Consider the following 13,282-nt stretch of genomic DNA (forward strand, 5'->3'; position numbering starts at 1 on the left):
ACTGTTCCTGTGAACAAACTAGCACTGGTGGCAGCCTACATTCTTTTATGGAGTAGCCATACTATGGTTAATATGTGGGTGGCACTACTACCACCTACTGTCAACTCTAGTGGTATTTGTCAATGAATATATTCAGATTCTTTCATTTTGAAATTCATTGCTGCAAATTTAGCAAATCCATCTATATAAACGTCCCGCTTTTCCTGTTTTCTGTGTTTCCGTGTTTTCAAATCATGACATTTAACAGCATTTTACACAGCTTCCCAGCCTTTTCGAAAACTCGATTATATCATTGTCTACGCTTTCATCATAAAATTTTAGAAGGCCAAAATAATTTTGTATGCATATTAAATCCGTTTTTATATTTCTATTGTTTTTTGGGGGTTTTTTTTCCAGGACCGGAAACCCACTGCCAAAACACCCACCACAAAAACACGACCGGAACGAAGATGGAAATGAAGAAGAAGAAGAAGAAGTGGGGAGGAAGTGGAGAAAACATACCAGGACAACCAGAAACATCCTCAACCTGTGATCATGAAGCGCCACCAAACAAAAGAAGACAAGAACAAAAAGAGGAGTTGAACTTGTAGTTTTATAACATTTGTAAAGAAAAATATAACTAAACAGAGGCATGGTAATTCATTTTTATACAAAAAAAAAACTATAAATGTTCGTAAAACAACTAAGAAAAAAAGCAACAAAGTGCTTCCTGTGAACTGTAATCGCATGATAACTGCTGGTGCATGCCCTTTGACCTTTTGAACTGTCATTATCTACAAACTGAAGGAGTAAAAACTGAAGGTACAGGGGCCGACCCGTGCATGGGTCATAGGTCTTTTTAAAGGACCTCATCCCCACTAACTGGAGTCGTTTGTCAGCAAGTTGAGTCCGTTAACACTGCAGCCAAAAAAAAACAACATACAACTCCCTCAAAGGATGGCTGTATATGCAGCAAAGCCTCTGCTGAGCCAATGCTTCTGTCATCGGACCCTTTCTCCTCTTATTCTTAATGTGATATATGCACTCTATGCTCTGTGGACATGTGTGTGCGCGTGTGTGTTTAAATTGCTCTGCCGCATGTGTTACCTTGCTTCGAGCTCTGCGTTGAGCCTCGCCTGCCCTCCCCTGATTGGCTTGTTGTCTCTGTGATGTCACGGCGTGCTCGACCTCTGCAAAGAGAAAGCCGCTGGCTCTTCCACGCTTGTGAGTTCTCGTCTGCGTGTATCTACGTTTTTATTTAGATTTATCCTTAAACGAGCTCGCTTCCTCTTCAGTATATGTCCGCTTTGGTTCTCCACTTTGTTTGACTTTGGCAGAGAACTGAATCTCTTCAATTCCCTCGTGTCTTCAGGAGTAATGTGTTTTAAAGACATGGGAATGTTTTTCTTGGAAATGAGTTGGTTGCTTGGCGGCATTGCACAGCAGCTCTATGATAAATATCTTGACTTTTTTCTTCCTTATGAGCTTTCTCTGGTTTTTTGTGGTAGCATATCTCATTTTGAGCCATCTTTATTGGTAGCCCTCGTTTATATGCAGTAAAAATCGCAGGTCTCTTCTATCCATTTTACTTCTCTGCTCCATCTTTTTTTTATCCGTTTGTGTCAGCTGCGGCATCTTGCTGTCAAATATTTATTTATCCATTCAATACAAAAGACATAGAAAGAAGAAATACTGAAGAAGTTGACTTTTAAGACATTGTTTGGAAAATTCCTGGCAAGTGTGAAGTTGCAGGTGACAAAATGTAACGCATGGACAGAGAGGTAGCACTGTGACTGTCCGGTTATCACTGACCCCGGACTCGTGAACTTTCTATATGTGGCTTGCAAAGGTATTTATACTTTGTGAACATTTTCTCATTTTAGAACAAACTTCAATGCATTGTATTGAGATTTTATGTAATGGTGAAACAGAAGGTATTGCATAATTGTGAGGTAAAAGGATAAGTATATGTTGTTGTTAATGTTTTATTACAAATAAAAAAAAGTATAGGATGCATTTTCAACAGCAACCCTGCAATTACAAGTTGCACACATTGTTTTCTTTGTAATAAGTTTTCCTATTTAAAGACACCATTTTTCATTTAAAGCGCCCCCCATGAGCTTGTTGTTGTGTCATGCTCTTTCCATCAACAAATGACAAAAACAGTGCTATATGTGTCAGAATACATCCCCAAAATATATACTGACGTTTGTGGTTGTCACATGACAAAATGTGAAGATGTTCTATATAAATACCGTTGCAAACCTCTGTACATTCAGATATAGAACATGAAAAAGCACATAAACAAACAAAATAAACATATGGTTGAAAGATCAGAATGTCAGACAGCTTTGCCACAGCAATAATACCTAACAAAAAGAAAAGATGGATTGATTGTCCAGCACTTATGATCTGTGATGTTTTTTTTTATTATAGTTATTCATTGTTTAAAGCACTAACATAGAAAATCTAATTTCGCTTAAGTTATTTTTAAAAAGTTTGTTTGTTGAGATGGAGTCACCCAAAATCAGTTTTGCTTTCACTGAGTTATTAAGGCTATTAGTGTTTCACACGTTAAAAAAAAAAAATCAAGCTTACATTACTGAAAGTCATGTATCTTTCAACACTTTATGCAGAAACCGGACAGCAGCATTATGTAGACTTTGTATCACAGTAGCACACATTTCTGGAGCGTCTCAACACTATTTTATCCCACAAGTACTGTAACTGCTACTGTAGCCTGAATGAGTGCAGCACAGAATGAATGCACATATTTTTCATATGCTCTCCATGCAAGCAACCTTCATCAGATAATAGCACATGTTTTATAACTTATCACATTTTACACTCAGGTTTTCTTTTTTTGTTCTGCTATGTAAAATGAAAATGGGGTTGAAATACGGATCGCTCGATGGAAAATGAGGATGAGTAGGCAGGAGTACCGGAAACGAGGGTTGTGAATTTTGTAGTCCTTTTGAAGAGCGAAATCTATGTATTTTTATTATTGTTATTAGTATTTTGGGGGACCGCATGAAACAGAAAGGTTTGTGTACAGATGTGTGTCAGATTCTGTTGATTCAAATGAGACCAAAAAGTACTTTTTAATGAGTCTGGATGAGTCCTCCTAACACATAAACATAAGCTTATGTTTATAAACTTATGTGTTATCCTAACACATAAGTTTATCCTACTAATGTGTTAGGATAAACATATAAGTAGTGTTTATCCTACTTCATTTTAACACCTGACAAACAAAACCTAACCAGAAGCACAGAGATGACTGCATTTATTTATTTGTTCATGTCTTTTTAGTTTTTTTATGTTTGAATTGAAATCCAGCACTTTCTAAAATTACTGGCAGTAGCATAATCTTACACTGAAGACTGTAGAGAAATATAACTTTGGGGGAGGCAGAATTAACCTGTGCCACAATTACTGGAACCTCTATCAATTAATATAGAAATAAAAATAAATTTTAAGCTAAGAACTGCTTCAATGAGTAGCCTTTTGGGGTTACTGTGTTTCCATAGCAACCACTGGAGGTTATCTACATACTAATGTGAGGTTTGGGGGAGGAATATCTTGTCAGTCCATCCGTCACAAACTTAAACATATAGAGTTTGCTAAGGTCTAATGTAACTTTAACTGATAAATGTAAATGGACTGCTCTTGCAGTCGCACTGACCACTGTTTCTCTTTTAACAGCACTGGAAATCTTGTTATAGGGCATTGCATCATCATCTCTCTAACTCTCTATTAGATTATGCTGCTGCAATAAAAGATTAATTTGTTTGAAAGACTTTTATGTATCTTTACCCAATGAATGTGGAGAATGCTCCTTGGAAACATTGTACAATCTCACCAAATCAGCTTTATCTGAATGAAACAGGGCCCAGATTCTCGCAATCGTTCAGCTATATTTTATTCACTAATTTTCAGAGTACAAATAATATCAGTCAGCTCTATGTTAGTCTGTACTCAAATGTAAAATATATTTTGTGTTGTACCTGTGTTAAAGTAGCACTACCACAAATATTCACTCTGTACTCCCACCATTTAGTGCTTTTATTGATAATGGTAGCTTTAAAAGGAAACCCTTCGACCTAATTCATAACGTGAGGCACAAAGCCAAAATTTGTAGATCAGTTTCACAGATTGTGTAAAATAATTTGTAACATTGTTTTTTGTTAGTTTTATTTTTAGGAGAGTTGAAACTGTCAGTTGTACATTTGAGAAGGTTGACAGCTGTAAAGTTATTTAGGGCAGTGGTTCCTAAACTGGAGGTCATGACCCTTCTGTGGGTGATGAAAGACCCTGCGGTGGGCTCTCAGTAGAATCTCCAAACATCAACTTAATTTTAAAAAGGAATGAGCCCAGCTTATTTTTGAAATACTTAAATAAAAACAGTACTCGGCTTGAGGCTAGCATATCTGTCATTACCCATGCCAGCCCCTAAGAGGTGAAAGGATACCATTGTTGTTGATAACCTGTAAGGTTTCACTAAAATAAGCAAAACTAAAATCTCAAAGATGTATGCATTTGATATTCCATTATTTTTGTATTGCATACCAGATTTTTGCTTCACATTCAGTGGCAGTTCTGGGATGGGTTTCAATCTGCAGCCAGCAAACATGCAGATCATTGATTTAAAACTCACATGACATGCTCTTCATTTTATTTTTTATTTTCAGAGAGCTTGTGGCGCCCATATTAAGAACCACCACTCCTCAAATTTCTTATACTGGTCACTTATAAGAAAATATGTTAAACAATTTTCTTGTTCTTTAAATTTGTTTCAACTTTGAGAAGAACTCTCTTGTACTATGGTAAGCCTCCCTGCCACCATGTTTGTGTGTTTGGTGTGAAAGTGTGTGAGCATGACAACACCTGGTTCCAAACCTTGTCGAATCAGAAGAAGAAAGAAGACATTTCTACCAAGCATGTGAGTGAAGAGGGTGTGTAACCTACGACAATGTATTTTAAAATGAGTATTGTAAAATATTAACTGTTGCAAAGAATAGAGATCACCTATACTCCTTTAGACTGGATACATGACAGTGTAAACGCAATATCATATAACTATCCTAAGGAATGCAACCGCGCACATGCACAAAAAAAGATGGTTTTTATGAAAATGTATGTATAAATATATGACAAAATATATTTAATTAGAATGCTATGCACCCTCATAGAGTTGTTATGGATGTTCTTTAAGCATTATCTAGTTTAGGCCGACACCCACATCATGGGGAATGTAGAGGCTTTGTAGCTATGACCATTTGTTTTCTTTTCTATTGTATTGTCCTGGAGAGGATAAACAAACGTGAATATGTATACAAGCCTTTCGATCAAACATGAAGATATGTATAGATCATGTTACCCTGTACACCAGCTCTTACCATTTACAAGACTTAATAAACAGAAAAGATGGGACATAACTTTGTGAGAGTTTCTTTTGTAGTTAAGTGCTTAATAATCATGTGTTTTAATATTGTTAATTGACAAAAGTTCTGGGGACTTATGTTAATTCAGTTGTGAATTTAAATCTTAAACAAATGTTTAAATGATCAAGATTAATACATTTTCAAGACTTGCAAATTGATGTTCCCAGATCTCTTGTATCAAATGTGCCCTGTTTTGCTAACAAGTATGGACAAAATATATGTATATATTTTTCTGAATGTGCAAGACATATGACAATTGGGATATACAGATGTAATTAAAGTAAATTACATCTAATTATACATAATGGCATTATAAATTATTAATAAAAATACTTCCTTACCCTTGAGTCAAGTCACCATGATTCTCTAAAAAACTAAAATTGGGTGCTTAATACAAATATTCATGTAACTTGTTAATTTTTTTCAACACATCAATGCTTAGCTGGTTTGACAGCCAGCAAAGGGAAAACTACATCTCCCAAGACCACCGTTTTCTGACGCCCCCTGTTTTCAGCCAATCAGCGCGCTGCGCTCACGTGATGTTTTGTAGGAATCCTGTCACTTGTTTAGAGTTTTTCCTCTCAACCACGTGGAGTGGCGGCTCTAATTCATTGAAATCAGAGGCTTTTACGTTATTATTACTGTGCGCGGCATCGACGCTGCCTCGTGTGTGAGATGTCAGCAGCGGGACAGGCCTCCAGGAGCCTGGAGATCCCGGCTGTCCGGAGGATCGCTATCCACGATGCAGCCCACATGCCCAAGGAGTACTCCACGACCCCGGGAGGAACTCTGTTCAGCACCACGCCAGGAGGTAAACATGCGTTGGACCCTGACAGATGGTGGAAAGTTTAGGATTTGTGTGTGAGTGTGTGTGTGTGCGTTTGTTTTTGGATTATTAGGTTATAAACTTCAGATTCAGTAACATTAATCAGACAAGGAAAACATGCAGTCAGTCATAGACTATTTATAGTGCGGCTCTTTCAGCTGCTGCAGAAACATGTTTACAAGAGGAGGACCCAATTGTGTAATACTAAACATTATAGAAATGTATTCAGTTGTCTCTTGTAAAAACTCAAATTTAAAGGACGCACTGAAAGCTATATTATTACTTTCCTTATTACTGTATTTAAAACTGTTCTTCAGTGATGAAATGGACAGTGTTTTTGCTGTAGATTTTGAGTTTTTCACAGTAGAACAATTTTATTCTCAGCTGTTGTGTTTTGTATGTTGACACAATTTTGTAATAAGTGCTATAACTGAAATTACTGAAAAAATCAACCATTATTCCACCTTACAATAAAATGGTATTTTTCTGAAATAATTACAGAAGGTTAAACATTAGAGATGCAACATGTGTTCACAGTCAATCAGAAAGCCTTTAATCTACTGCTGTAAAACAAAATAATGTTTTACTGTTAGTTGTATTGTGTTAATTTAATATTCATTTTACAGTTAACGTCTATGTATGTTGATGTTGGCAATGAAAACTTAGATAAAAAGAGTATGCATATTTATATTTTTGTTTTAGGATTAATGCTATTGCACAAAGTCCTAACCAGTCATCAATAAGCTGTCAAATAAAGACATCCTGGAGCCTCCTGGGGACATTTCCAGCTTGGGGCCTTTGTTCAAGAAAAGTGTAAAACCATCCTATTTGCTGTGAAAATTTGGCTCAGATGCACATGCTCGTTTTTACTGATAACATGTTCAGTGACATTATCAGCTCAGACCGTTTCAGCAGATAGTACACAGCGTCATTAAAGTTTGGGACTGAAGTCTAGATTCTCGGTCATAGGAACGCATGGAGAGCAGAAAATAGTAACTTGTCACTGACTAACAGCATTTTTCATGCATTTCAGCATTTTTTAAAATCTTTTCTAGATTACAAGATTTATTTAACTCATTTGTCATTAATGCTGATGCTACATGCTGCGCTGATCAACTACGGTACTTGCACCCGTATCAAATATTTTCTAAAAATGCTCAAATAAATTGGATCCTTTGATCGTAGTAGAATAATCACTGAAAAAAATGTGGTGCCCTTTGAAAATTTTTTTTACTTCCATCGTTCTCCCCACATTTGTTGGAAGATAAAACTGAAATATATAAAACGCCTGTTAGATTGTTAGAAATCAAATGGACTTTACCACATCTTTAGTTAGGTATTAAACATGTAAATGAATAAATACCTGTTTTAACTCTTGTTCTGTTTAAATCCTGATGTCAAAACTGTCAAATTAAGATTTGAGATCTAAAAGTTTCTAATACAGCTTCACCAACTGCCAAGGTGCATAAAGAAAGAAAGACTACTTCTCCAAATTAAAAGTTCTCATATGCCACAAATGTTGGCACTAAATAAACACAAAATTTTACAAAATGGTCAGATTGTTTTGGAAAAAGGGATCTATAAATCATCTTCGGTTTGAAACATTGAAAAAGGGTCTTACTTGCTTATCTTTGCTCTACAAAAAGGCTATCTCATGCTGGTATCCTAATTCTGTGTTTGACTTTATGAAATCAAGGCCGCGTCTGGCATCGTTGCACTCAAACTGATGAAATAGTTTGCGTTTGTTTGACTCTCAACTATATGCATGGGTGAGTGAGTGCGCCCAAGTCTGCTTTTGAGAAAAAGTGACAGCATGTTTGTTGTCCTGCGTACTATGAATTTAAAAAGACGGCAAACCATGTTAGAAAAAGCCAAATGTCTTTTGTTTTGTTTATTTTTTGCCATCAATTATTCTAAGAAAATGTGTCCATCTGCAACAACATGCTTATTTTGACATGCTACATTTGTACTTTTTTTTTTTTACTACAGTTGTCAGCCAAAGTAGATTATTCTGGGAGCAACTAATACTTTGTAGCTACACTTTGGACAAAAAAGACACATTTATTTTAGACAACTTTAAAGATGTGATAATAGGTGAAGTTGTGCCATAAGTTATTTTGAATTTATTAAATTTATTATGGATTTTTAGATGTTCGTACCATTTATAAAGTTTTTCTTGGTGGAAAGAAAACCTACATAGCACACTTTAAAATACTTCCATAATCAGCTGCTGATTCCTTTGATTTTTATAGTCCTGTTTAAAATATAACTCAACAATAAATGTTCTTGTACATAACTTTTGCCTGCTGTGTTATTGCTGCCACCTGCAGGCACCAGAATCATTTACGACAGGAAGTTCCTGCTGCAGTGTCGGACCTCTCCTCTGACCCGTACGCCTCCCAAACTTCCCGATATTCCCGGAGTCACAAGGCCGCTTGACCCAGAGTTGTCCAGTAATGAAAACCAGCCTGAAGAATTACCCAGCAACAACGCAGATGACCACAGCCTGAACACAGAGGAGAACTCGGGTACTGTTTTTTATTTACCAGCTGACTTTGTACTCTCCTATTTCTGTCAGCCTTATTGTAATTTTTTTTCTCTCTCTCTTACAGCGGAAGACGCCCAGTTTGAAATGGACATCTAAATGTTAGCAGCAACAAGCAATGAAGTAATGCTGACATTTATGTGGTTATGAGATGGTTGAAACGACAAGTCCAGTCTAAGTCAGCTTTATAATCTGACAGAAAACAACCATGTCTTTTCTAATGTCAACTATTTGCTAAAATGTTGAGCCTAAAACATTAACTAACTAAAACTGCTTTTTCACTTTGTTAGATGTATGACATGTAATTCCTTAAATTGTTTTTTTGTTTTTTTTTTGTGACTTATGTTTACTTTGAAAATAATATGATATGAAGTCTATTAATAGGACTAGTCTAGTTGAGAACCTAGTTTTGCAATCTGTGATAACTTTTATGGCCACATGAGGGCAGCAGACACAAGTTCCATACTTTGAGATCCCGTTGTGTTTGTCAATTTCAAGTCAATTTATTTGCATTACTTGCAGTTGCTTGAACACTAAGTGATTGTGAAGTTACATAAATTATCAGCAGAGGTCTTCTTAATATATGACTGTATTTTACTGTCACTCATCAGTTGTTTGTTCCTTAATTTCCAAGATCATTTTAGAATTATTTCATGCATTTTTTAATGAAAAATGAAACCTCTACCAAGATGGTAAAATAAAAATATTTTATGGCTGCAAAATGTTACATAATAAGCTAATAGTTTTTACAAACTATAAGCTTGTAAAAAATATATATGTTGGAGCTTTGAACTTTTTTTTTACTGTGAACATCATTAAAAGTCACTGTTAATGCATTCTTTAACCAAAACTAAACTATTGTTTCTTTTCTGTTGGTTTTTTTTTTTTTTTTCTTACTATACATCAGAAAGTGCTTGAAGAAAATGTGCAACCATTACAAAAAATTAGCTGAAGCAAAACTGGACACTGCAATACATCATTAACCCAAAACACACTAGTATATCCACCAAGGGCTGGCTGAGTTAAGAAACATGTCATCGCTGAAACTGACCAATATGAGAGGCTAGTTGATGATTTCAGGGTAGAGCTTTTTTTACATAACCCAGTCATATATTGCAATACAAAAAATACATTAATAATGCAAAATACATTAGTATTAAAATTAACCTTAATCCAGAATTTTTGGGTGGAAAAAGCTGATGAAACAGGGTCAGTCCTATCCAAAATGTTCTAAAATTATTTTTTGTAATAAAACACATAACAGTTCTCATTCAAAATTGTGTTAATTTATTGTATTATCAAACACAGCAAACATACAGATGGGTCAGTATGACCTAAACATTCCAGTTCCACCATTCTTATTTTGTCAGTGGCGTTAAAAAATAAGTCACTGAACATAATATGAGTACAACTTGTGCATAAAAGGCACAACTTGATGTATTGTAAAAAATCTAATAGTGCTTCTATTAAGAGAGTCCATCTCAAGTCCAGCTATTACCTCCCTACTGATTTCATTTCTCTTGCTTTTGTCCAAGTTTGAGATTAGATGTAAAGTGCCTGTAGTTTTTTTAGCCACTTTTTGTGTCCTCAGTGGCAGCCACACTCCTCCACGACCATGTTCTCATGATGCTTCATCACCATCCTCCCGTTCTCGTAGTACAGCATTGAAAGTGGTGCCAGGCGTGTGGGCACACAAGACAGACTTGGTACCTTGTCTGGTAGGTGTAGCTTCAACAGGCTCTGTAAGGAAAAACAGAAAATTGTTAGATCATAACTCCTCAAATATGTATTGGCATCATTAGATATGTATACTGCAGCATTTTAGCCTTACCTGCATGTATGCATGGTTGGTTGGAGCGAAGGTCTCATCTACAGGTGTAGGACATGTCCCTTCACAGCGATAAGCATTGAACCGTTTGGGATAGACGATCCACTCGCTCCAGTTGAACTTCTCAAAGTCTATCCACATGTCCTCCTTCCTGCAGAGATCACTTTTCCCCTCCTCCCTTGCAGCGTCTCTCTGCCGCTGCCATTCCTGTCCATGCCTCTTTTTCCTGTGGCTCCTCATCGTGGCGGTGGGCACCCTGTCCAGGTTGACGTACTTGGAGTGTTCTGCAGTGCGGATCAGTGTTGGCATTCGCTGGCTGCGTGGGCTCTGCCTAGAGAAGACCACTATCATCACCCTATTGGCCGTTGGGTGCTGGATTCTCTGCTGCTCATGATCCTCTTTCACCTGAGTTACATCCTCCTCCATTCTCTGAACTGGGGGTCGCCGATAAAGCCAGCGGCGGATCATCTTGGTCATGTTGAATACTTTCCATGCTGAGGTTGAGACCACTGAGCTTGGATGAGCTCTCAGGCGTCCCAGAAGCAGCCTGCTCTCAGAGCAGTCCGTAACAGAACATCGTTCCCAGTTGGAGTGATAGATGTCTATGGAGGCAGTGGAAGACTCTGTGAAGGCAGGCTGACGGATGTGGAGCTCAGCCAGGTGGATGTTATCACTTGGAGACATGGAGGACAAGTCGAAGATAACTGACCATTTCTCACTAATCTGATAGCAACCTGGAGAAAAAGAAATTAGAATTTTAGACAAAGATGCAAAAGAAGACTCCATATTTTCCATCTTATTTGAAACTCGTTGGTCAAAAAAAGGGAAAAAAGGAATAGAATCCAACAGCTTTTCTACCTATTAACTTTAGACAATAAGACAGATGTTTCACTATAATGATGAATAGGAGTCCTACTACTCACTTTTAGCGACTAGGCTGGTCACTGAGTCGGATTCGTGGAGGACGGGGCTATCCTCCCTCTCGATGCTGCTGATGCCTGCCGAAGATCTGGTCCGATCCTCGGTCCTCATTGTCCGATAGAGCTGCATCATGTACACCGGAAGCCTGTTTCCAGCGCGTCTGGAGCCGACGGACCGACCCGTCATCCCTCGGAACAGCGCGTCGGGAAGCATCCCGCGGAATGGCTGCGCACAGAGACTCAAAACCAAATCCACCAGAAGAAAAAACGCAAACTCCACAGTGAGACCGGTCATAGTTCCCATTTATGATGAAGATACTTTCACGAGCAGATGCAGACTGGTCCCCGTGGGATGCTTAAACACAGTTTTATAATCCCGCCTTTTCATCCTGTAGTCCTTTGAAGAGACGCGTCAAAGCGGGGATGTCTCTGATCCAAAGACCTTAATGTGACAGGTCGTTATGAACCGAAACCAAAATGCTCTTTGTAGTGTAACAGGTGTGAAACTTGTAAAAGGAGCTGGTGGGTGCTTTTCTGTGCGTTACAGATCCCACTTGAAAGGAAGCTCTAACAAAAATATTGGTTAATGAGATTACAGGCCGAAAGACCTGCAGTGATTAATGAGATTATGAGTTAATCAGGTGGAGGAGCGCTTTCTGTATCAAAGGTCCTGACATGCTTGGAGTCTGTTGGGGAAGAGCTTGCAAAAAGAGAGAGAGACGGGGACTCAAAAACATAACAAGAAATCATACAAATGTTATTTTAATTCTCAGAGTTTATAGGGAAAAGTCATATTTGAATAAAATTTGTATTGCATTTTCTTAAAATATTTCCTTGCCTGTATTGAAGTCTACACTTTGGCCACTCTACTGATGTAAACCTACTTCTTTTAATGAAGTTAGTTAACACTATAGAAATTGTTTTAATAACACCACCTCTTGAAGATGTATGTTCTTTATTGAGTGATGCAATTAAATGACTAACAGTTGTAAAGAAAAAAGAAATACATCAGTCTGTGAAAAAGACACACAATTTTTAAAAATTACTTCAATTCAGAAAATACTTTGTTCAACAGAAAAGGAAATTAAAAGTTGACTGCTAGCAATCTTCCAGACTTTTTTGTCGTAAATTAGACCATTTTTATTTTTGTATTTAGTCACCTGACAGGGAAATCTTTGTCCTCCAACCCTGCATCACATGAAAGCTTTACTTTGACAGGCCTGCTAATTGTCACCCATTTATAAGACAAACATATCACTTAACTTCTTAGCAGTCTTCTAAGCTTTTATTTTTTTCATTGCAGTGATCAAAAAAGGTCTTTGTATTAAAGAAGCATTGTGCTTAAGAAACTCTTTATAGGGACAAAAACTTCAAAGAAAAAGAGAACAGTGATGTTGATGCAAATCGTTTCTTTTGCTTTTCATAAACATGTGAGTTTTGTTTTAAGACAAAAGATATGCCAGATTTGAAATGAATGAAACCAGTTGTTTTGTTTTGTTTCTTTTAATCAGGGGTATAAAATTTGGGCCGTCTGAGCAGATTTGAACACAAAACATGTAATTTAAAAGCATTACAAATCCTAAAAAAGAATAAAGTGGGGACAAAACTATACAGGCTAACATTTCTAGCATTTGGAAAATAATAAATAACATGCAAAAATGTATTTTGAGCCATATTTTATGAGAAAAGACAATGTTATGTTCACATAAGAAAGAAGAAAAATCTGTACATTTAACCGCA

The 13,282-nt window shown here is 36.9% G+C and overlaps 3 protein-coding genes across 7 annotated transcripts in view; 2 read left to right on the forward strand and 1 right to left on the reverse strand.

Annotated features, from left to right (window-relative positions):
* Positions 1-5,412, forward strand: part of LOC102226400 (ankyrin-1) — a 77,970-nt gene extending 72,558 nt beyond the window's left edge. For all 5 annotated transcript variants that reach the window (XM_023337956.1, XM_023337951.1, XM_023337952.1 and 2 more), the window contains one exon: positions 397-5,412. Coding sequence is in view for 1 of the 5 variants with exons in the window: in XM_023337952.1 (XP_023193720.1) it covers positions 397-459 (63 nt within the window). In the remaining 4 variants the exon portion in view is untranslated. The remainder of the gene's footprint in view (positions 1-396) is intronic.
* Positions 5,413-5,966: 554 nt separating this feature from the next.
* Positions 5,967-9,644, forward strand: LOC102218543 (eukaryotic translation initiation factor 4E-binding protein 3-like). Its single transcript, XM_005803942.3, has 3 exons — positions 5,967-6,234; positions 8,580-8,777; positions 8,862-9,644. Exons 1-3 carry the CDS (start codon positions 6,099-6,101, stop codon positions 8,891-8,893), a joined length of 366 nt encoding a protein of 121 aa, XP_005803999.1. The 5' UTR covers positions 5,967-6,098; the 3' UTR covers positions 8,894-9,644.
* A 673-nt stretch (positions 9,645-10,317) lies between these two features.
* LOC102226148 (nodal homolog 2-A-like) lies at positions 10,318-12,460 on the reverse strand. The gene is made up of 3 exons (XM_005803970.2): positions 11,546-12,460; positions 10,626-11,356; positions 10,318-10,534 (listed from the first exon to the last, which is right to left on the reverse strand). The coding sequence occupies exons 1-3, from the start codon at positions 11,844-11,846 to the stop codon at positions 10,382-10,384; spliced, it is 1,185 nt and encodes a 394-aa protein (XP_005804027.2). The 5' UTR covers positions 11,847-12,460; the 3' UTR covers positions 10,318-10,381.
* Positions 12,461-13,282: the final 822 nt, after the last annotated feature.

Source organism: Xiphophorus maculatus, chromosome 8, assembly GCF_002775205.1.
Source record: "Xiphophorus maculatus strain JP 163 A chromosome 8, X_maculatus-5.0-male, whole genome shotgun sequence".
NCBI classification, from domain to species: Eukaryota; Metazoa; Chordata; class Actinopteri; order Cyprinodontiformes; family Poeciliidae; genus Xiphophorus; species Xiphophorus maculatus.

Coding starts and splice junctions, on each gene's coding strand:
- LOC102218543 (XM_005803942.3), top strand. CDS start 6,099: ATGTCAGCAGCGGGACAGGCCTCCAGGAGCCTGGAGATCCCGGCTGTC. Junction 6,235..8,579: donor GTTCAGCACCACGCCAGGAG/GTAAACATGCGT, acceptor TGCCACCTGCAG/GCACCAGAATCATTTACGAC. Junction 8,778..8,861: donor GAACACAGAGGAGAACTCGG/GTACTGTTTTTT, acceptor TCTCTCTTACAG/CGGAAGACGCCCAGTTTGAA.
- LOC102226148 (XM_005803970.2), bottom strand. CDS start 11,846: ATGGGAACTATGACCGGTCTCACTGTGGAGTTTGCGTTTTTTCTTCTG. Junction 11,357..11,545: donor GACCAGCCTAGTCGCTAAAA/GTGAGTAGTAGG, acceptor CTTTTTCTCCAG/GTTGCTATCAGATTAGTGAG. Junction 10,535..10,625: donor CCAACCATGCATACATGCAG/GTAAGGCTAAAA, acceptor TTTTCCTTACAG/AGCCTGTTGAAGCTACACCT.